The 24,796-nt window shown below is 34.8% G+C and overlaps 1 protein-coding gene across 1 annotated transcript in view; it reads left to right on the top strand.

Annotated features, from left to right (window-relative positions):
- Positions 1-6,712: 6,712 nt before the first annotated feature.
- LOC116177862 (ski oncogene) overlaps positions 6,713-24,796 on the top strand; it is a 103,330-nt gene continuing 85,246 nt past the window's right edge. The window contains exon 1 of the mRNA XM_031497013.1: positions 6,713-8,028. Coding sequence (XP_031352873.1) covers positions 7,165-8,028 — 864 coding nt within the window. The 5' untranslated portion in view covers positions 6,713-7,164. The remainder of the gene's footprint in view (positions 8,029-24,796) is intronic.

The raw sequence follows: 24,796 nt of genomic DNA, 5'->3' as shown, positions 1-24,796 counted from the left end.
TTGAAGATAGCAACAGTTGTCAACATATACAGGATGAGCTAACTAACACACTATACAGAGCTTTTTTTATTTCAAAACAAATTTTGATAAACAAAACAGGTCCATAGCCAAGCGGGGTTCAGACCCACCTAGAACGTATTCATGCCCCATCGGGGAACTATAGCTAATGGTTTTATAGTTCCTTTACAAAATATAAACCTACTCAACTCAATTTATATACAGGGTGAATTTTTTTTCACTTCGTAAACCGTAACGTAAGAGATACTAAGTCGGCTAAATGAGAATTTTATGCTGATTAATTATCGTATTCATAATTTCTTGTGACTCTATTGCTCTATAAATAGCAAAGTTATGGCCATAAAACCGAAAAATGTCATTTTCGAACATGCGCTGGCGTTCATTTATTTTCAACGATATCACTTTTAACAAACTCTTAGGGATTTTATCTCGGCTTAATAAAATATTCATGACTTGTGGGTTTCGAGTAAATCACACTAACTTTCTAATTTATTATGGACGCCATATTGGATTTTGATGTCACTAGATGGAGAAAAAATTACAAAATCGGCGATACCAAATACTATAAAAAAAATTGTATTTTATTTGGAAATTACAGTTTACAACGTATTTCTTCAAGAAATAATTCCATGGCCGATTGTGATTGAAACTAATTCATACGTTTATTGTCCAGCATAATCGCAATACGGCCCAACTAACGTGTGGGTGGCAAAATGTGGTAGGCCGATGCCGCAAGGTTCCGGTCCGTCGGGATTAGAATAGCGTTACGAATCGAATGTGGGCAGTGTAACATGTGTTTATAGAACTTGGGAGATATTCACTCATATAAGTGGCAGAGAAAACCGGACCAGCCTCTACATTCTTTTCAGTCATACAAATGTAAATGTTTGGAACAAGATAGTCACCCACGGTTTCAGGCACTCAGTTTTATGTTATCACCAATGTTTATTCATAAACATAAGCACTATCTGCTTTATAGTAATTGAATTTGTTTATAAATTCAATGCTGATACGCGCCCTGCAATTTGAAATCATGCGCGCGTAGCATGAGTTGCCTATAGAGCAGGCGTAGTAATTAGCAACTCGTACGATGCTCATTCAACCCATTATCACAGATTGTTAGTTAATCTGTGCCTTACACCGACTTTTAGGATTCAACCCATACTGATACAGGGTGTTACATTTGAGCTGTGCCTTAATATAGGGTGACAGGGTATTGGAATTGTTTAAATTTAAAAAATGGTAATGGGTATGCTCTTTCCGATTTTGTAAATATTTGTTCAAAATGCCTATCCCCAAGATGGGACGGCATACAATTCATGAGAACCAATAAAGGTCGCCACTGACAAATTGCAATGTAAAATTATATTGAACTTTAAGAATGACTCCGGGCTTATACAATCATTTCTTAGGGTGGTTTTTGAAAATATAAATTCTCCATACATTACTCTACAGCGACTATATAAGGTTTTAATTAGAACAGTAATTACTACAATATTGCTACAAAATTGCTAAAATAAGACAACACATTTTATTTTTTATTATAAACAATTGTTGAATTTTAAAGTATAGATAGGCGCTGTAAAATTGCTCCTCTTCTTACAATATTGAAGGTTTTGTCATTTAAAATCCAATATTGCGGCCAGGAGTCATTCTCAAAGATTTCATTTTTAAAAAGTTACATCAATCACAATGGCGACAAGCAGCAGAAGCGCAGCTATTTAATTCTAGATGTCGCTAAGGTACAACCTAAAATTGGCGCGCGTTTAAATACTTCTGCAAAAATATTATAGGGAACTGCTTCATTCGATTTCAATGGTGAGAAGAAAAGCCCTATTTCGACGAGCTTTGGTATCTGGTGGTTTTTTAAAAAGTGTGCTGGAGCCGCAATTAGTTTTTGAAAATATTCCGACTACCATTTCTTACCCAACAATGAGTTATCAAAATTTCAAATAAATTTAATCCAGGTAAAATACTTCAAATTTGAATTCTATGGTGCCATTTGAAAAGTAGGTAGCAGCTTTCTGATATTTTTGTTAAACGTACCTCACAGCTAATTTCCATGGAAACCAATTTGTTCACATTGAACATTATCTAGTGAGCCAAAAAATTGGATCTTAAGCGTACCAAGTTTTCTGAGATTGTGGCTTGAGTTCGAATAAATGTGATAATTTGAAACTCGGATTCGAAGGTGCAAAGGATTTAAAAAAAAATCCGATTTCAAAACATTTAAGGTTTCTGAAATTACCTGCCCCAAGCTTTGAGATTTGCACTTTTGGCACACGCTTAGTATATGCCCAACCACGGTCGTATTGCTCAGCTGATCATTTTTGACATGGGCACCAACCCAATATGTCGCATGATGAGATCTTGCACTCCGTTGAAGGTGGCTCTTATTATCTATTTTAGACTTCATTGGTCAAACGAATGAGAGCTAATTTTGAGAGTATGAGCTGTATCTGCTCATGGGTTGGCTCCCTTAGAGACAAGCAAAGAGGAATAAAATTTCAAAAAATTCTACCGCACCAAGCCCGCGTACATAATTTAGGTTTAACCATTATCGCGTAGTGCTGTATATCCAGTGGGTCATTTTTGGCGTAAGACCCCATTTCTTTCCAAACATTCGCCTACAGGTCCATAAAGCCTTGTCTAATCCAGATATTTGACTGCATTGCGCCCGCGGGATGGGCCCTCCTTATAGAGGAAAAGTCGCCTCTGTTCCCAGGGGAGGAATTCTTTTGGTAAACGGATTAAGGCAGGGCTTTGTCGTACTTTACAAAGACACCTGGAATTATTTCAGAAGTTTCTCCGTCGAATGGTATCTTTTCTGAGATATCGAATATGTTTTATACAAAAGTTTTGGGGTTCTTCAATGCCTACTAGGCAGTAATAATTTTAATTATACAGGGTTGCTCATAAAGGCGCGACACACCAAAATTGCATTTTTTAAATGGAACACCCTGTATATTATTCGATATTTCAATTCTTCACTCAATTTGTAACGTTTTTTGTGATTGTTTGGAATCATTATTTATTGTTTTTTGTTCAATTATTAATGGATTCTCTCTATTTTAAGCAAAATTTGTTATAAGCATATTGTACCTAAATTCAATCGTTTCCGGGTTATCGACTTTTGAAAATTAACGCTATTATTTCAAAATTCATTAATAATTGAACAAAAAACAATAAATAATGATTCCAAACAATGACAAAAAACCTTACGAATTGAGTGAGGAATTGAAATATCGAATAATATACAGGGTGTTCCATTTAAAAAATGCAATTTTGGTGCCTTTATGACCAACCCTGTATAATTAAAATTACTACCGCCTAGTAGAGATTAAAGAACATTAAATCTTTTGTTTTGGACTTTTTTTGATACCTTGTATATTTTCCCCGCCCGATCGTCGACCGTTTCCATACTTATCAGCGACCCTGTATGTTATTTTACACCATGTCACCTGCGTACACCACAAAAGTAGAAAATTTTCCTAACTCAATCCGACGAGTCGGGCTCGGACACTGTCGGAGTGACGTCAACATTTCTGTACCTCTGATTGACTGTCAATTCAGATTTGGACACTGAAAAACCGCAGACAGGTCTAAAATCTTGGTTAAGTATTCATTGCGTTTACTTAAAACCAAAATATATTTTAACTCGCAAGGTCGCAACTGGTAACCGACCTTCAAACAGTTCCAAGACTGGGCTACTAGATCAAAAGTTACAGCCCTTTGAATTTTCTTTCGAAATTGGTTTCTAGTCTATAACTTTTGATTGAGAAGTCTGATCGAAAAAGTACGAATTGATTTGGATTCTACGCACCCAACTTAATAAGAAAAAGTGTTTTCCCGAGAAATTTTGGTGTAGTCGATTTTTGGTAAAAAAAGGAAGGTTGTACACTCCTTTTTTTGGCCCAAATTACGAACGTCTTAATTCAAGCAATCAGTATTTTTCTTGTTGAATGGCTTTCCGGAACATAAATCAAATTAAAATTGTGCCGCAATATCTCCGTTAAAACTCCGTTATAGTTGCTCACTTTAATACTTTAATAACCATATAGGCGACCTATCTTCGGAATGAATTTTAAATTGCTGTCCAGAAAGTTACCTTATATACAGGCTGATTCAAATTCGAGGGCCACCATGGGGATCTCGGGAAGTGTAAGAGATAGGTAAGTAGTTTAAATTGGGCGAAGTTACGTATTTTGCAGTTTTGAAACAGGAAAATTTCCGATTACTTTCGGAGATATCCGGAAAAACACGAAATTTTGCAAAATCGTTTTTATTTTTTACTGAAGTTATTTAAAAAGATATTTCGAAATAAATGACACATTATTATGGACACTTTTTTCCCTCTACAAGATGCTACTTTTAAAATTTAAATTTGACGTTTCGTCTCCAGTCAACCATCATCAACTTTGACTTTTCTTATGGAAGCCATTCATTTTATAGAGAATTTTTTCCTGAGTTCAAAAATGTAAACATCACTAGCTTTTAATAAGAAATTAATTCGTAAAAACGCAAGAAAGTATGTACGTACACTACCCAAGACAAAGTTTTCTAGGCAAAAAATAAGATATTTTAACAATATTAAAAAAAGGGTGATGCTTATATTTTTGAAATCAGAAAACGATTCTCTATCAAATGACACAAAAAGAAAAATTTACTTCCTTAAGAAAAAACAAAGTTGATGATGGTTAACCGGAGACGAAACGTGGGATTTAAAATTTAAAAGTAGCATCTTGTAGATAGAAAAAAGTGACCATTATAAAGTGTTAATTATTTTGAAAAAGTTTTTTAAATAACCTCAGTAAAAAATCAAAACGATTTTCCTGATATCTCCGAAAGTAATCGGAATTTTTTCGTGCGCCACTTTGCCAAATTTAAGCTATCCCCATGGTGGCCCTCGAATTTGAATGAGTCCGTATAGTGAAAATCTTTCACTAAAACCAAACACAAAAACCAAAAATTCTTTCTCAATTCGGTTCGTGTGCCAAAATCTATGCTTTATAGCGTAATGTTGTGTCAGGGCCGGCGCTAAGGACCGTGCATCCCGTGCACTCGCACGGGGCGGCAAAATGTGAAGGGGCGGCAAAATCTGTTTTAAATAAAATCATAATAATTATTAAATTTCATAACCACCAATAATCACAAACAACAATCGCTTCACATCTGCCTGGAATTTCAGATAAATGACACAGGGAAATGAGACCCTATTACAAACACAAAGAAGCTGTTATATTTGTATTATATTACTTTATTTAGTGTTACCACTTAACGGCTTACTATACCTACTTCCTTTTTTAATTATGTGTAGTCATAACATATCAGTTATCACGGTTCACGTCTCACGATTTTGTAAATTTTCGCGACAACTCAATGGTGCCATTGTATTATTCAAAGAAGTACGTATAAATACCTAGGTGTAGATTACAAATTTTCTTAATTTTCGTTAGTGTCCATAGTTACTTCAGCAAGTACTGTCGCGTCGTTGATTGTTGATATTTTTCTAATTTTTATATATCACTTAATCAGTGGATTTCGCAACGCTTAGTATACGGCATAAACATGTCCGAAAAACGACATCGTCTTTCTGGTGCTCAGTATCGCAAACGAAAAGCGATTCTCGAAAATGAAAAACGAAAACAAAGCGATGCGCTAAATAAATATTAAAGATTACAAGACGATTACGAAACGGAACGTGAATTCGGAGAATCTTCTAAAAATCGCGATAATAACGAAATTCGCGAATCCGAAACACTCGCCGAAACGTTTGTAAATCCTGACGAACTCGATAAATAACACAGGTATGTTGATTTATCGTATCTATTGTTTATAGTATATAGTTTTAGTCTTTAGGTGAATTGTAAATTATTGGTTGGCGGTTTGGGGGGGGGGGCGGCAAAGTTAAATTTGCACGGGGCGGCTAAATTGCTAGCGCCGGCCCTGGTTGTGTTCATCCTCACTATAAATCAAACGAGTTCAAAAATCCACGAAAGTTAATAATAATAAAAAAAGATATTTGCCGAAACCCGGGATTGAACCGGGGACCTTTAGATCTTCAGTCTAACGCTCTCCCAACTGAGCTATTTCGGCTTGATGTTGAGCCATCCTTAGGTTTTGTTAATATTTTCAACTTTTACAATAATATCTCATTGATCTAAATTATTAAAGAACAATTTTGTGTTTTATTAGCACGGCTTAAAATTCTCTTTTACAAGAATCTCGAAAAGATGGCGCCAAAGAAGTCATACTTTTATAATTAATGCCCCATATATTTATTTACGTCGCCGTAATCTGGTGATACATTTTTCGTCACATTTTTTCGTTGGCGTGCAGCCCGATTCATATTTGGGTTAAAGTGACGGGCGCCTACGTCGCCGTTTCTGTAATTTTTTTCCCACTCGGCGCGCTTTTAAGATTTTGGCGAAAGGCGAAAAGTGCGCGCGAAGGACGGGGACCATGTCGTAATGCATAAAAATGCAATCGTCGCGCGCGAGGGGAACGACAAAAAAACACGGGAGAAGGGTTGGCGGTTGATTTGTTTGAGAGCAATGCACGTGCAATCACCAAGTCGGCGTCGTCGCCGACAGAGAGAAACGCATCTCTCTCGCGCTCCCCGCGCGAGTCTCGGTATGACGGCTATTTTGACGGGAAGGTCGGTCACATGACCGGTTGATAGTCGCGCGGCGGGCGGTGGAGCGCGGGGAGGTGAGGCTAGACTTTCCTCGGCGAACGTCTGTGGCCATGACTGCACATTCGCGAATGTGGTGGATTTCTGATCGTCGCCTTTGTTTCGCGTTATTATCGTGCGTTCGATTCGAAAACGAGAATAATTAGGCGTTAGTTTGATGGTGTCGATTTATGATGCGTGTAAATGAAAATTTGTGCTGCAAAATGTGTATCTGATCGTGCGTGTTGTGAGTTTGCGCAAAGGACGAGGCTCGAACCAGACACAGACATCGTCCGGTCGCCGAGTAGCAGCCAGAAGTAGACATGTTACGGTGAACGCGGGATGTGCGTAAGTTGCGTCGAAACGGTGTGTAAAGTGAGTACAGTTTAGTTTATTTACGTGAAAAATGTGCGCGTTTCTAAGTTAGCGCGGAAAAGATTGGCGCTCCTTTCGGGGGCGATCGCTTTGGAAAGATGATGGAAGTTACGCCTCATTTGAAGAGCGTTTTGAAAAACTACCAGCACAGCGCGACCAAGAGTTTACAAGGTCCGGGTCTGTCTTTGGTCGCGACCAAGTCGGAATCGCCAGATCTAAAAGAAGAGGAGTACGTCCAACCAGCTCCATTGCCAATCCAACAGCTTCCAATATTAACGACTGCCGATACAAGTTGTAGCGAACGTACGGAAACAACATTGGAAGGTGAGACGATTTCGTGCTTCGTTGTTGGCGGCGAGAAGCGACTGTGTTTACCGCAAGTTTTAAACTCGGTATTGCGCGATTTCAGTCTTATGCAAATCAATCAGGAATGCGACCAGTTACAAATCTATTGTTCGCGTTGCACACCCGAACAGTTAAATGTCCTCAAGAATCAGGGAATACTTCCGAGCAGCGCGCCGAGCTGCGGACTTATCACGAAAACGGACGCCGAAAGACTTTGTAGTGCCCTTTTACATTGTCAAGTTTATCCTAGTTTAAGGCCGCCGAAAGGCACGCTCTCCTTTACCGTTTATCACGAGTGCTTCGGCAAGTGTAGGGGTATTTGCGTGCCCGATCTTTATACGGGCAAGGACGCAAGGTGCATCGAATGCATGGACTGCAGTGGCGCGTTCACCCCGCAACAGTTTGTGTGTCACGTACATAGAGACTTGGAGAACAGGACCGTGCATTGGGGTTTCGATTCGTCGAATTGGCGTTCCTATCTCCACATTTGCAAGGATCAAATTGACCACGAGCGCCTTACCAAATATCTGGACGTCATCAAGGACCAATACGATGGACAGGTGCCGTTCGCGGCCCCCGTCGTCGACACTAACGTTACCAACATGAAAAGAAAACAGGTCAGTGTTTTTTTTTCTTTCATTTAACTACACGATTACTCGACCATTACCGACGGGCAAAAAACGGCCGTAATATTTCCTCGGTTCGTAAACTTAACGATATAAAAACAAAAAATTGAAATTTTGTAATACTTTGATTTAATTTACCTCGTAATTTACGCAATACAATAGTTGCTCTAGGGATAAGAAACTCCTTCATGATCAACTCCCGCACTAATTAATTATGGCCGTTTGCATCGACAAATTTAAGCAGAACTTAGCTTAAGCATAGCTTAAAATCCATGGCAACCATTATCTCAATAATCGTTGCCATGGATTTTAAGCTAAGCTTTGCTTAAATTTGTCGGTGCAAACGGCCATTAGACAATTTTTGAAACTTATTGAAGTGGAGCTTTACTGAACCTACCAATAGGACATTGCGATAAGTTAAAGTTAAATCGGATTAACGGGGTTGGTAGATTTTGTCACGGTTACAATTGGCATGGTAATTTTGGTTATTCACTTGAATTATGTTAAAAATTTACCGAATTTTGGTATTTCTGTTTTATTACATAAAAAATATTACAATCGAGATGCGATGAAATTTTTGAGTAGAACCCTCGAAAATTAGTGGAATTAGTATTGGAATTAACGAGGGGTAAACCGCTGGTTTAAAACGTGTAGGTACACCATTACTCATACTTCATACATAATGTTGTCTTACCACGAAGTATTACTCGGGGTATTACTCAAGTCGAGACTCAAGTATTACTCGTATTAGTCAAACCGTGTACACCAAATTACTCCAGCGGTTTACCCCTCGGGAATTAATGAAATTAGCACTGGAATGATCCTGGATTAGGGGAAATTGAGTTATTAGCGCGGAGCACCGAGTGCTTTTTCTAGGACCTTCTGATTTTTGTTTCATTCTTGGACAAGATTTGCAAAGAATTTTATGTTTATACACCGAGTCATACACACAATATACAGGGTGGTGACTTGCGTCGCGCATCATAGGGATTTCAATGTAAAATTCATAACATGCCATTATTGGCTCCCCAAATTATTTTAGAGCAGAAATGTGTTAAGGTTTTTATAGACAAAATTTTTTTACGTCAATCAACCGCGTTGGTTTCCAATTTTTTACATAATGAAGACAGAAAATTGGAAAAATAAAACCTGCATCTTTTTCAATAATAATCTGTGAAGCCATGGAATTTTATAATACAAAAACTACTACGTCAATATCCGTCATGCCATGGAATGTCTGCTATAAAACAAATCAAATTCTATCAAAAAGTATTATATTTAGAACAGCGAATTCAACATAAAGAAAGACCAAATTACTAAAAACGGTTTGCTAATACAACAATTGACAGTAAATGTTCGAATAAGTCACCATTAACTGCAAGACAGTAACCAAGTCGATCATAAAATCCAGCTGCTAATTGACAACTTGACATCTTTTTGTTTTAGAAAATTCCATGGCATCGCAGATTATTCAAAAAGATGCGGGTTTTATTTTCTCAATTTTCCGTCTTTACCTCGGTCTTTACTATGTAAAAAATTGAAAACTAATACGGTTTATTGACGTAAAAAATTTTTTCTACCAAAAACCTTCATACATGTTTGCTCTAAAATAATTTGGGGAGCCAATAATCGCATGTTATGAATTTTACATTGAAATCCCTATGATGCGTGACGCAAGTCACCACCCTGTATACAGAGCGAGTCAACACTTGTCACGGAAAAACCATTGAAACACTATCTATCAGAAGCGTCAAATCCGAGGTGAAATCAAAACGCCTATTCATTTTTTTTAATGCAACCAAAATCATCTAGACATTTTACGTTTAACCTTAAAAAATGTTAGAAGTGTGTAAGAAATTTGGAAATGTCTCGGAATTTTTCAATAATTTTGCCATAGAAATGTATACAAATCTCGATAAAAATATAATGAAGCACGTTGAAGATGTGTAGAAATCGTATAGAGTACAGAAATGTTCGAACAGTGCAGGAAAATGTGAAAATATCTCTGGAATATTTAGCGAATTTTAAAAATGCCTAGGAAATGTTGGAATTGTTTAATAGATATTGTAAATTTGTGCGAAATTATAGAAATTTAAAAAATGTGTCTGAAAATGTTAAAAAAATTAAAAAATAAGTGCTTATTTATTTTATATGTGAGGGCTCGCGCGAGGGAAATGTTTCAGAAATGGGTCTCGAGTTTTCGAAATGTCGAGGAAAATTGTAGCAATTTTGAATACATTTAAAACATTTTGGAAACGCTATGCAAGAAAACTTGAAAATGTTTCTAGAATATTTAAAAAAAATTGGAAACTGCTTCAGAACGGATTACAGATGCTTCTGAAATATTAGAATCGTTTCATAGACATTGGAAATTTGTACAAATTATAGAACTTTTGGAAACTTTCCTGAAATGCCGGAAGAATTTTTAATGTTGGAAATGTTTTAAAAATAAGAAAGAATTCTTGGAAAATTTTTCAGAATAGTGTCTCAAGTTTTGGAAATGTGTAGAAAGTTTGTGAAATGTATCGAAAATGTGTAGCCATTTTGAAAGTGATCAAACGTTTTGAAAAAATGCAGGAAAATTTGAAAATATTTCAGGTGAGTATTCAAGAATTTTGGAAATGCCTCCCAAATTACTCAAAATTTGGTAAGATATTAAAGAAATGTTGAACATGTAAAAGAAAACTTAAAAATGTTTAAACAAATTTGGAAATGTTTCAGAAACGAGTAAACAATTTTAGGGAAGTGTGAAATGATATTTTGGAAATGTTTCAAGAAATATTTCAGAAGCGAGGGAAGTGTTTCAGAAATGCGTCTCCAAGGGTTAACGCAAAGTTTGCAAGACATTATAGAAATGATTTGTACGGCTTATTATATTGGCTTATTAAATTTCCCGGGGCAAGTGAAAAACCATTCCCTATAGAAGTGCATAGTTAAGAAAAAACTTTTTTTGTTTTGATCAAAATCGGTGGAAAGTTATGCTAATATGGCAGACGAATGGGCTATCCGAAACGATGTTTCATTCGCCTGTGTCCACGTTATTTTTTCGAATCATCGTTCGAGATCGTTCGGGAATAAAAACTAATTTTTTTTAATGTAATACCCGAGGGAATAGCTAAGTACGTATCTGTTAAAACCAACAGAAATTCGAATAAGTAAGTCAGAATCGAGAACAGAATTCCCTCGAGAATTCCTTAAATTTACTTTAAATTTTGGGAATATTTGGAGTATTTTAACAATTGACAATTTTTTGGAATTTTTTTCTTTTTTTTTTAATTAGATTTTCTTGAATTTTAATCTTATACTTTAAACATTTTACAGTAGGGGTGAATTATTTTGTTTTTTTAAATTCTTTAATTTTTCTAACATTCTAAAGCTCGTTCTGAAATTTTCTGTATTTTTTTATTCTATACTTTTTTTGTGAAATCTCATCTTTCTCGAATATGTATTTATCACACTATACTTTTACATAAATTTACAAGAAAAATGTCAACATTTAATCTATTAACCCGTGGATGAATGTAAAACATTTGATTTTTTCTGGAAAATTTATATAAAAGTATACAGTGTGTGACCGTTATTTTATTCTTGTCTTCTACCTCATTCCCTCGCTCATTACGTAAAAATGCAATATATATGACGTCCATACAAATAAGAAAGTAGTATCCTGTAAGTTCTACGGAAACGGTGGTAACAGATTCTGATTCTGTGAAAAAAAAAGTGCCCATAGAACGTGCTAATGGGAACCGTCCATTTCCGACCGGCTAAGTAGGGAAAATCTCGGAGAAAATGAAAACGAAATTTGACATTTTCAGTTTTTCGGTGACGAATTTGAATCACCCTGTACATATTTTTAAAAATTGACAATTTTTTTGGAATTATTTATAAAAAAATTGTTAACATGTTGCGTTAGGGGGAATTTTGTAGTTTCCTGAAATTTTTTTAATCAATTATTTTTTTTAATTTATCTGAGTAATTTGGAGTAAGTAAAAATGGACAATTTTTCGAAATTTTAATTTTTATTGAAAAGATTGATTTTCCCGAATTTGAATCTTATATGTACTTTGCATTAGAGGGTAAATGATATTAAACTATCAAGATTCAAATTCAGGAAAACCAAATTTTTTAAATATAATATACTTAATTAAAAAATTTGGAAAAATTGTCAATTTTTAAAATACTCCAAGTTGCCAAAATTCCCTACACACTTCTTTATTCATTCATTATTTCTTTTTTGTACATTTTTGAGTGGAGTATTTTAAAAATTGATTTAAATTATAAGATACAATTTCAAGAAAATCCAATGTTTTTAATAAGAACAAAGACAATTCCGAAAAATCCTTAAGCAGTCAATTTTTAAAATATTCCAAATTACCAAAATTTCCACATTTCTGACACACTTCCCTCGCTTCTGAAATATTTCTTGAAACAAAATTTTATTCCTACACCTTCCCAAAAATGTTGTCTCCTATCTTTCCAAAATTTTTTAATTCCTGAAACATTTTATTTATTTTTTCAACATTTTTGAAACATTTCTGTTTCTTAAAATTTTATTATTATTATTATTTCTTTATTGACGGCCAAACCAATATTTTAAACATTATTCTCAATAATATTTTTTACTTAGTTTAATGTATATAATCAAAATAACGTATCTTTAGTATATAAACTATACATGATTATTAATCGTGAAAATAATTAAATTTAAAAAAATTTAGAATAATTTTGGATACATTTTCAAAATGTTTAAGGGTTTTCAAAATTTTCTACACATTTCCGCAACTTGAGACACACTTTTGAAATATGTATATATATTTCTTATTTTTTAAACATTTCCAAAATTGAAAAATTCATTTCAGGTGCATTTCCAAAATTTCTATACTTTCACCTCGACTTTTGCACAAAGTTCCAACGTCTATTAAACGATTCTAATTAATATTTCCGAAACATTTTTGAAACACTTCCTGAAGCAGTTTCGAATTTTTTTAAATATTCCAGACAATAAACAAAAAAATGAAGAAATTCTAGAAATTTGTAAAACAAAAAAATTCGCCCTATCGCAAAATGTTTTTATAGTATGAGATTCAATTTTTAAAATACTCCAAATATTCAAAAATGTATAAAAAAAAGAAATATACTGATACACAAATTTAGAAAATTTAAAAAAAAATTTGCAAAAAAAAATTAAATACAAAACCGAGAAGCAACAAGTTCCATAAATTAAAGGGTATTATAAAAAAAACAAAAAAGGAATTGAACATTTACAAAACAAACGTTTAAAATTAAAATTTCAGAAAACTAAAAAATTCTCCCTATAATACAAAATGTGTTCAAAGTAGGTATAGTATCAAAATTCGGGAAAATCATTTTTTTAAATAACAAAATTCCGAAAAAAATTCCAAAAAATTGGCAATTTTTAAAATACTCTGAATCGAGCTCTGAATATTCAAAAATGTATAAACAAGAAATAAACTGATATATTAAATGCGAGAAAGATAACTTAGAATTCACAAAAAAATTTAGAAAATTCAGAACGACTTCTAGAAAGACTAAAGAAGTTCAGAAAATTAAAAAAAACTGCAATGTTTATATAAAAATAAGTAATATTCAAAAGCGGGAAGCAAGAAATTCAGAAATGTTGTCATTTTTTTACGTTTGTTTTAAAACTTCAATTCCTATTTTTGTTTTTCTAATTCCCTTAAATTTTGAGAATTTCTTGCTTCCCGTTTTTGAATTTTATTTATTTTTATATAGGCATTTGCAGGTTTTTTTTAAATTTTCTGAATTTTTCGAGTCTCTGAAATCTTCTGAAATTTTTTGTGAAATCTGTGTTCTCTCTCGAAGTTATGCTCCAATTTGTATATAGGTATCATATTTTTGAATATTTGAAGTATTTGAAACTTATAATTTAGAAACATTGTGATTAGGGGGAATTTATTAGTTTTCTGGAATTTAAACACTCAAGGGCGAGCTTTATGCAGGTTATTGTTAGAGTCTAGGTTTTGTGATCGTTAATTTTCTGGTCGCAAACTTCCCAGGGGCATAGATTCCGTCAGAGAATATTTCGAGGGAGAATTTTGTCTCAAGGAAGGGAACATGAAGAAGTACGTTCTGAAATGGGGCGTGTGCAGTAAACAAAGATGAACATTTCTAGAATTTTGTAAGAGAATACGATTGGACGAATAAGATTAGTGGAAACATGGATAGAAGAGACGATTTGGAAAAAAATGGAGAATTGTGAACTGAAAGAGCTGACATGGGAGAACCAATTCGCGAAGAAGAATAAACAAAGGGCAGAGCGAAAGGTGGTATAATAACAACAGTAAAAAATCGAGTAGCCATAGGGGGTAAACATATGAACGATGAGAAGACCATGTGTAGGAGGGAAGTGTGGAGATAGGGGGATAAAAAGCGAGTGATGACGATTTACAGCAAAGAAGTAGACTAGTAGAGGAGAAAATGCACCGATGGATATTATTAGGAGATAGATCTAATTGCTAGAATGAGCAGAAAAAGACCATGGGTACCTCTTGGAAAAGACACAGAGAACATTAAGAAACACTGAATTCAACAAAGAAGGGATATTTGTTACAACACCAAAACGGAGATGGTGGAGGTCATTTTCCGGTCGATCGTAGTAGACAAGTCGTTTATTAATGGATATTGGAGGATAGCCTTTGCTTTTTATAGAAACCCGTTTTTGGGCCATATTTTTTATGACGTTCGCTGTTGACAAATCAAACTGTTTTGAGGACAAAATTCCTCGCAAAATTCTTTCATTCTTTACATTTTTGCAAGCTTTGATCTGTAGGGTCCACCGACTCCGGTCCTTACGCCTTCATCATCGATGTGCAAAATCACAAAATGTGAAACTGAAGAAAGAATTCCCTTAGATCTAGATGTATGAAAAATCTATTGCAAGCTGGCTATTGCCAATTTGATACGTGTTATTTACCTACTAGTTCTTTTTAAATCAATTTTCACTAATATTTCAAATAGGTACCCACCGCAGACTGTAATTGACATTTGTTGTAGTAATCAATCTATCCGTTCAAATTGAAATTCGACAATCTAATGTTTGCAAAATTGCTATACCGCGAGATTTCGTAATACGAGACATTTCACCGAAATGTTTTGCATATAGTGAACTGAATAGTCTGCGTTGGTAACCGGTCGATCAATTATAGAATAATATCAAATGCGTTAATTAAACACCGCAACGAAACAGCGCGTAGCGATTACTTTCCACACCTTAAAAAATTCAAATTACCTTCACAACCTACACTACTAATCCATGTATATTTATAGAAATCCATAATCTTTCAGACGGCGCTCCAGACACACGCATTAAAATGGAAATGTTAATTAATTCGCCATTTGCGGTAATTTACCATAAAAATATTCAAAGGCCGATTATTAAGCAACCTTTACCTCCTACGAGCGTGACATTTTTCGTCCTCCCTTTTTCCGACGTGCCGTGGCGGCGAAGACGGAAGCCGAAGCGATTTCGCGCATTTTATCGACTCCTCTTGGCACAAATACGCGAATTTTTCGCGAGTAGGTAAACGAAAAGCCAAAACCGCCCGACCGACGCTCGCGATCGTTTTTAAATCTGACGTACGCGACCAGCGGAGATTTTGCCAAACGAAAATAGAAAAATATTTCTCTAATTTTAGTTAAAACAAACCGAAATATGTAACTCTCGATTTTTGTTTTTAAAGCGGAAGAGGAGTGGGGGGCAAACTCCGAAATTAAATCGCGGCCGAGGCAGTTCGAACAGGTGAGAATTCGCGGGTGATCGACGTAGCGACAACGAGCGGGGCCAAATTTGCCGCCACATTAATTGTTAAGGATAAACAAACAAGTGAGCGATTGAAAAAAATGGCGGCAACTTTCTACAAAACAAAAACTGTGTCCTACGGGCATTTCTCTCAAATTTCAGCGGGGATCCTTTCTATGAAAGCAAATTGAAATAAAGTGCGAAGATTGGACTGCGCATGCGCCGACGTAGCTTTCTTATTTGTTCATTTTTATTGACATTTTAACTGAAGATGTTTCTTATAAAAACGAATTGAAACCGCTCCTGCACTCTGTAGCGCAGTGGAGTGAAAGGTCAACTGCGGTAGGGAGGATCCCTGCCTTTGAGTCCGGGTTCGGGCTTGGAAGTTGGGTTGATAGAGCATCCTACCCACTTATTAAAAGGCCAAAAATTAAAACACCAGGGATGATTTTCAAACAAGATTCAAGTGAAAAAATTCAAAAAATGAGATTTAAAAAAAATGTTCAAATGATTCTTAAATCTTCGAAGATTTTTGAATTTTTTTTAGCCGTTGCTGCCAGAACCGATTTCAAATTTAAGGTTGTTTAATGCGAATAATTAATCTTTGGATTAAGGCTTTCGTGTCAAGTACGATTTACAGTCCTAAAGGTTTAAATTCACCCTACTTTCAAAAATGTGATTTAAGTTGTATTGTATTCTTGAAATCTTTTTAAAATTCCTTAAAATATTTCAGAAATTGTCTTGAAAGTCATTTTTTTGCCATTTTCTCTTCACTTTTTTGAAATTGTTTTTCAAATCTCTTAGAAATTATTATTTTTTTGCGGAAGTTTTCTTGTAATTTATTCGAATATTACCGAATTTTGTTTGAAATTTCTTTCGTAAAATGTATTGAAATTTTTTTGAAATTGTCTTGCAATTTTATTGACATTTGCTCTCGCATTTGCTTAAAATCACGTTGATGATTTTTTGTAATTTTTTTTGAATGTTTTGAAATGTGATTGAACTTTTATGGAACTATCGTACAATTTCCGAAGTTGTATTGTAGGCTCGATTGTAGGATTCTTTAATTTTATTGGAAATTTCTTAGACGTTCATGAAAATTCTCTTGACGCATTTTTTGTAATTTTTCCTAAACTCTATAAACATTTTCTTGAAATTGTCTTACAATTTTATTGAAACTTTCTATCGTGAAATTTTCGAAAAGTATTCTTGAAATATTTTAAAAATACATACAGTTTTTTATTTAATTGGAAATTTACTTGAAATTTCAATGGCGTTTTTTGTAAACCTATCTTGAAATTGACGAAATTTTAGTAACATTTTTCCTAATAGTTATTAAAATTTTCTTGAAATCGTTGAAGATTTTGCTGTAATTTTAAACAATTAAAATTTTCTAAGTTGTCTTAAAATTCTCTTGAATTTTTTAAGCTTTTTTTAAAAAAAACTTTGAAATTCATATTGTGGTATTCTTGAAATCTAAAATTATTTAGATCTCGATTTAGATTGTTTGAAATTCTTTTCAAATTTCTCTGGCAATTAGAATTTGTGTAAGATTAAAACAGCGTCGTCGTATGCACTCCATTGCATTAAATGGGACACAGTATCCAAAGCCGAATATACGTATATTACACCCTAAAATTGAAGACACTAACGTAAAATACTCCATTTTCTGTGGTATTTGTGCGAAATAAACCAACTCTAGCGAAGATGGGAAACATATTTTTTACGAACCCCATCAATATATTGGTTCTGTTTTGAGCCGAATCAAATTCTTTTTCGCTTATTTTCGCCTTTTAGGATACTCATCGACGATAGGTCTTGCTATCTAGTTTCCTTGATTAAGATAAAGAAAAATCGTGAATTTTCCATACTATGTAGGGTATGTTTACCGTCAATTCAATGTCGTACTGTCTTCCACGTTCCACCCAATTGAGTCGATATATTTTTTACGAACCCCATCAATATATTGGTTCTTTTTTTAACCGAATCAAATTTGTTTTCGTTTATTTTCGCTTTTTAGGATACTCATTGACGATACGTCATTCTATCTAGTTGGTGGAGTCCACCAGCTGAAATTTACATCAACAAAGTCATTCTATCTAGTTTCCTTTTTTAAGATAAAGAAAAATCGCAAATTCTCCGTACTATGTTGGTATGTTTATCGTCAATTCAATGTCATACTGTCTTCCACGTTCCACCCAATTGAGTTGATATGTTTTTTACGAACCCCATCAATATATTGGTTCTTTTTTGAACCGAATCAAATTTTTGTTCTCTTATTTTCCCCTTTTAGGATACTCATCTCGATACTCATCGACGATAGGTATTTCTATCTAGTTTCCTTTATTAAGATAAAGAAAAATCGCAAATTTTCCATATGTTTATCGCTAATTCAATGTCATACTGTCTTCCACGTTCCACCCGATTGAATCGATATCTTTTACGAACCCCATCAATATATTGTTACTTTTTTGAGCCGAATCAAATTTTTTTTCGCTTATTTTCGTCTTTTAGGATACTCATTGACGATAGGTCTTTCTATCTAGTTTCCTTTATTAAGATAAAGAAAAATCGCAAATTTTCCATACTATGTAGGGTATGTTTATCGTCAATTCAATCTCACACTGTGTTCCACGTTCCACCCAATTGAGTCGATATATTTGTTACGAACCTCATCAATATATTGGTTCTTTTTTGAGCCGAATCAAATTTTGTTCGCTTATTTTCGCCTTTTAGGATACTCATCGACGATAGGTCTTTCTATCTAGTTTCCTTTATTAAGATAAAGAAAAATCACAAAATTTTCCATACTATGTAAGGTATGTTTATCGTCAATTCAATGTCATAGTGTCTTCCACGTTCCACCCAATTGAGTCGATATATTTTTTACGAACCCCATCAATATATTGGTTCTTTTTTTAACCGAATCAAATTTTTTCCGCTCATTTTCGCCTTTTAGGATACTCATCGACGATAGTTCTTTCCAAGGGTCTTTCTATCTAGTTTCCTTTATTAAGATAAAGAAACATCGTAAATTTTCCATACTATGTAGGGTATGTTTTTCGTCAATTCAATGTCATACTATCTTCCACGTTCCACCCAATTGAGTCGATATATTTTTTACGAACCCCAGCAATATATTGGTTCTTTTTTGAGCCGAATCAAATTTGTTTTCGCTTATTTTCGCCTTTTAGAATACTCATTGACGATAGGTATTTTTATCTAGTTCCCTTTATTAAGATAAAGAAAAATCGCAAATTTTCCATATTATGTAGTGTGTATGTTTATCGTCAATTCAATGTCATATTGTCTTCCACGTTCCACCCAATTGAGTCGATATATTTTTTACGAACCCCATCAATATATTGGTTCTTTTTTGAGCCGAATCACATTTTTTTTCGCTTATTTTCGCCTTTTAGGATACTCATCGACGATAGGTCTTTCTATTGCTAGTTTCCTAAAGGAAAAGAAAAATCGCAAATTTTCCATACTATGTTGGTATGTTTATCGTCAATTCAATGTCATACTGTCTTCCACGTTCCACCCAATTGAGTCGATATTCTTAATCAAACCTTTATTTCAGGGAGATCATTGACCAACAATAAAAATAGTAGTGGACTTATGTTAGATCCCTGAGGCACTCCTAAGAATTGTATATATTGTATTGTATAATACGTTTCAAATTTGTGACGATGACTCTTAAAAATTCTTGAGGTTTGTAGAGGTTTTTCGCGGCCAACTGATCGAACTGTCATCATTTTGATATTTTCAGGACGAACCTTTGACTAAAACGGCAAACTACTCGGAATTCGCATTCCGTTACGCGCAATTGCTTGAAAAAAATTCGCTCTAACGATGAGAAAATAAGCACAAAGGCGAGACGCGTTTCATTAATTAATTGCAATTCCAACAGCGCGATTACATTGTTTCCGAACGTGTATACGCACTTTCGCAACGGCATTGAATAAGTGCAATTAACGCACTTTTCCCACAATCCAGCGGAGCGATACACGAAGATTATTTATTAATAAATCAAAATAACGTACTTGCGTAATTAGTTTGGCTTTAATATGTGAACAGAAGCTATCGGTTAATATAACGAAATCCGATGATGGCGAGGAGCCAAGCGTTTTCTTGGCACCGCGACGGCCACTTTTCCGAGAGGACTTTTACCATTTGTTTATACCAAAAGGCGCGACTTCGATCGCGTGCGATACAAAATTATTGAGTTTTTCCCAAAATCGAAAATGCGCTGCCAAATGTGATTTTCGAATTCTATTAATAAGGACTGAGTAACCGTTTCGAGATGAAAGGAACTCGCGCGCGGTTTTTCTTCCCGCGCCCCCACCGAAGGATAAGTATTTAAAATCCATAATTAATTACGAACGGAGTGACATATGTTTCTAACAAAGATACACGCATGGAGATAAAATTGCGAAACAAAAAGGCACTTATTTCTATTTTAAATGTAAAATACCTATGATGCACGCGTTTATATTTAACGCATACATATCGTAAATTTCAAACTAAAAACGGCGGAACTTATGATGTAACAAACGATCGTTTGTTTGTTTAATTAATTAATTTCATTAATTAGGCGGCGAAGAAGTGGAGGCGAAAGTGTGCGCTCAAATGTGTTTCAAATACTCGCAGATGAATGTACTGTTATCAGACTAACCTTAATGTTTTGACCTTTAAAGTGAGGTTAGGGCAACAAACACACACATAACACGTCATTTGGAATGTATTTGTTACAATTTTTTTTTACTACGCTTGGATTGCCTCGATATAATCTTAGATTAATTTGTACCGTCTCGGCAAAAACGCCAAGTGGAATTAATAATAGTCAATTAAAAATAGGCACGCGGTCGCCCTTGTTGTTGTGACACCAATGTTACAAAATTCGCTTCGAATGATACATACAGTGTAGAGCATGATACTACAAAGTTGTAGTATCATGAGTGTAGAGGATGGTGTAACTTAAGGATCAACTTAGGGGCCACTATTATATCCGGTGTGAAAATCGCAGTGTGCGTAATGTGCGAATCGTCCCTAAAGATATCGCCGAGGTGGCAAGAATTTCACTTCTGCGTGAGCAGAGAGATAGAAGGGAGGAAAGTTATTGGTTTACCTCAAAAAAAGTCTTAGCAATGTTTAGAACATTTTCGAAATATCGATGTTGTGGATCGTTGGGAAATGTTTGATTGCAGATGTATGGGAAATTATGTTTTTGAAAAAGAAAAGTGTTTAAGAAATTTTTGAAATGTTTCATGTTTTTAAAGTGTAAGAATTGTCGCATGTTGGAAAAATTCTGGAAATGTGTGACATCTATTGGTGATTTCAAAAGTTTACAGTGCGAATATCTCTCGGGCGGTATGTCGGTGGAGGATTACTTACAAAGAAAAGAACGTGTGGACGGAGGTCAAAACACTTTAATTTGATTTAATCGAATTATGCGCTGTGAAGAAAATAAGTTATTTTAAAGATTAGCTGGAAGATTAGGTTAGTCCGGCCAACTTCACGGAGTCGCGGACCTATAATAGGAAATGAGTTATTTCAAAGCCATTGGCGCATTAACGTAACCGCGTTTTTACAGAAATATTTTTTTCTCATGGAATTTAGACGCCGTTTTACGCTATTGGTGTATAATTTTGTGCCGTGATAAATATAACTTCACTGCAAAAATTAAGACAATTTTTTAGTAAGGCACAACATTTTATTAGAACGGCGCACGGTAATTAGCATTAGCACTTAATTTCTTCAATAAAAAAAACATGTTCTTGACCATGCATAAGTACGCCACTGACCACAAATTGAAAGTATGTAGATTGGTAGTAAATTTATTTTAATGCGGTTTTGAAGATATCCAGACAAAATGGTCACCCTGTATAATAATAAAATATCGGAAATATGAATAAAAATATGCACCCAAGATAGAGGAGGGGGAGCAATCGTAGCCTCGGAAAATTGAAGATCCCCGTATGAAATATCTTGAAAACTAGCGTGTCGGAAGAGGGCGCTCTCAAAGGGAAAATCTAGCAAATTCTAGTAAAAGCTTGTTTTTGAATTATGAAAGGAGGAATGATATAAATGGGTGTGTAAATATTAGAAAACAAGTTAAAAAGTAATCGTAAACGATTTACATAAAGCGCATTTCCACTTGCATTCATTTCCCATTTATAAGATGCAACTTCTGATAAAATCGTAAAAATCCGGCCACAAATATGAAAGATAGCGTTGCACCTGGGCAATCCATTTTTGACGTGTTACTTCAATTTCAGTTTATGAGAAGAATTTCATTTCAATGCTTTTCTAAATAAGAAAGTTGGAACTGCGCATGCGCAAACCTAAATTTTAAAACTAATGTTAGATTTTCCTTTGTTCCAAGCGCCTAAGTATCAAATTTCACTTAAATGGTGCCATAGATAAAAAAGTTGGCACTGCGCATGCGCAAAAGAAAATTTTGAGACTGGCGCTCGATGATCCTTTATTCCAAGTGCCTATGTATCACATTTCATTTAAATTCTTCCATAAATAAAAAAGTTGGCACTGCGCATGCGCAAAACCAAATTTTGAAACTGGCGTTTGATTTTCCTTTATCCCAAGTGCCTATGTATCAAATTTCGTTTAAATTCTTCCATAAATAAAAAAGTTGGCACTGCGCATGCGCAAAACCAAATTTTGAAATTGGCGTTTGATTTTCCTTTATCCCAAGTGCCTATGTATCAAATTTCGTTTAAATTCTTCCATAAATAAAAAAGTTGGCACTGCGCATGCGCAAAACCAAATTTTGAAATTGGCGTTTGATTTTCCTTTATTCCAAGTGCCTATGTATCAAATTTCATTCAAATACTTTTATAAGTAAAAAAGTTTGCAATTCGGTTTATAAATGGTCGAGATGCGAAAAGGGCACTGTGAATTTTGAATCGATTCGATTCAACTTTTGGCATTGCGTATTATATGGCTAAAGCTATGCCCATATTGAATTTCATGCAATTCAGTTCATAACTAACGGAGATGTAAAAGCGATCGAACATTTCTAAACAAAGTTATCGTTCACACGGACAGATAGATGGACAGACAGACAAAGGAACAGACGGAGAGACCAACCGGCAGGCGACAGATAGCAATGCAAAATTATAAACGATCTCTAGGATCGTTAATAAACGGCAAAAGTGTAAAATTATGGAACATGTAAAAAACGGTTTTTTGTTTTTTTTTACAATAACTTTTTTTGTAAGCGGTACAGAAAAAATTCCTTCCTTGGTACAAGACTCGACACCATAACGAACCAAATAGCGAAAAAAGTAGAACAATAGCTCTTAAGATAAAAAACTAGTAGCGTCGCAAAACGAGCGGACGGACGGACGGACAAAGTGGCCACAATAGCGCATTTTTTTTTATTTTTGTGGAAATGCACTAAAAATGAGAGAAGATGGAATGGTGCAAAGGTTGGGCAAATTTTCGTTAAACAAATTGTCAAAGAAACTAGAATGATACAAATGTGTGCAGATTGTGTGCAAAATTTCGGAGAAAAAAATGACCAGCCGCATGCGTTCGATACCCAAGAAATGAATTTGACGCATTTTTTATGAACACTTGGATTTTGACTATTTGCATTTGGATAACATGTCGAAATCGTGGTTCTTCACGTATTTTATTGGGAAAACTTTGAAACTCATTGTTTTGATTTCTAGATTAAATATGGTATAATACGTAAATCGTTGACGATTAGTAAATGGTTGAGCTATGGCTTAGTATCATACTATCGATGTTCTCGTCCTGACGTTGACTTTTCATGGTACTCTCTTCCGACACTTCGTTGTCACGGTATTTGCTTCGACTTCATCAATATGTCTCGTCTGGCCGATTCATTTTGCCTTTGAGAGTACTTTCCCCCGACAAACTGTTTTCGAGATATTCGCTCTTATCCGATCACGATAAGGGGTCGAGGAGGAGGACTATGGTTGGTAATTATTAAGTCATTTCGTTGAGACCTTTCATTAGAGTACCATGAAACCAGCCCCCCACCCCCCTTCGCCCCGCCCCGTCGGCACTGATCTCGGAAAAGAGTCGCGTGGGAAAGTTATAGTTTGCACAAGCGAAGGGTAGATCCCTTCAGTTTTACTTGGAACCACTAAATGTGCAAAATCTGAGACCCGTTGGTTGTCGCATGTAACTCCCTACAAAAAATTTCAGGACTTTAGGACCATTCATTCCCCTAGAAGTGGTTCAAAACGGCAGAAGTAGGTGCGGACGGACCGACATCAACTTCTTAAAAATATACCGCACGAGGAATAAAAAATCCAAAAAAATTCAAAAAAGATTAACAAATTAAAAAAAAAGAATTTAATATGTTATGTTCCTAGATTACATATACAGAGTACTCCATTTTTTAAAAAAAATGAGATTATTTCCTACAACTTTTTTCCTGGCTCTGCATACTTATTCTGAAAACCACAGATTATTCAACAATCATTATAAACTCGATTATAAACAACCTTATAATAAACATTTTTTTGTATCTTTTTTAACTAAGAAAATATAGGGCACATTGACCATTTTTTTATGCTCCCCCGTATCTTAAGTGAGCGTATATATTCAAATTTTGATTTTACTGTTTCAAGTTCGGCCCAAAAAGAGGGCCTGACGCTTATAGTACTAACGACGAAGATACCCTAAAAAACTGTCGAAAATGGGACACCCGGTACACAGTTTCAGTGTAAAAATTTCTCGGACGGAATTCACATGGATGCAGTCTTTTTATATCTGAATAGGCGAATTATTAAACCACAAAAAGGTACAGTAAATTTACAAAAATTCCATTCTTGTAGCAAAACAAGCAGCAAAGGGGTTCTGCAATATACAGGGTGTCTCATTTTCATTTTATAAGACATCTCCGTAATTGTAAGTGCCATCGAAATAGTAGTATAGGCATTATGAGCTCTTATTTGGACAAACATAAATGGCAAAATAAAA

Source organism: Photinus pyralis, unplaced genomic scaffold (assembly GCF_008802855.1).
Source record: "Photinus pyralis isolate 1611_PpyrPB1 unplaced genomic scaffold, Ppyr1.3 Ppyr1.4_LG8, whole genome shotgun sequence".
Taxonomy (NCBI): Eukaryota; Metazoa; Arthropoda; class Insecta; order Coleoptera; family Lampyridae; genus Photinus; species Photinus pyralis.
This window is presented reverse-complemented; position numbering and strand designations above follow the sequence as displayed.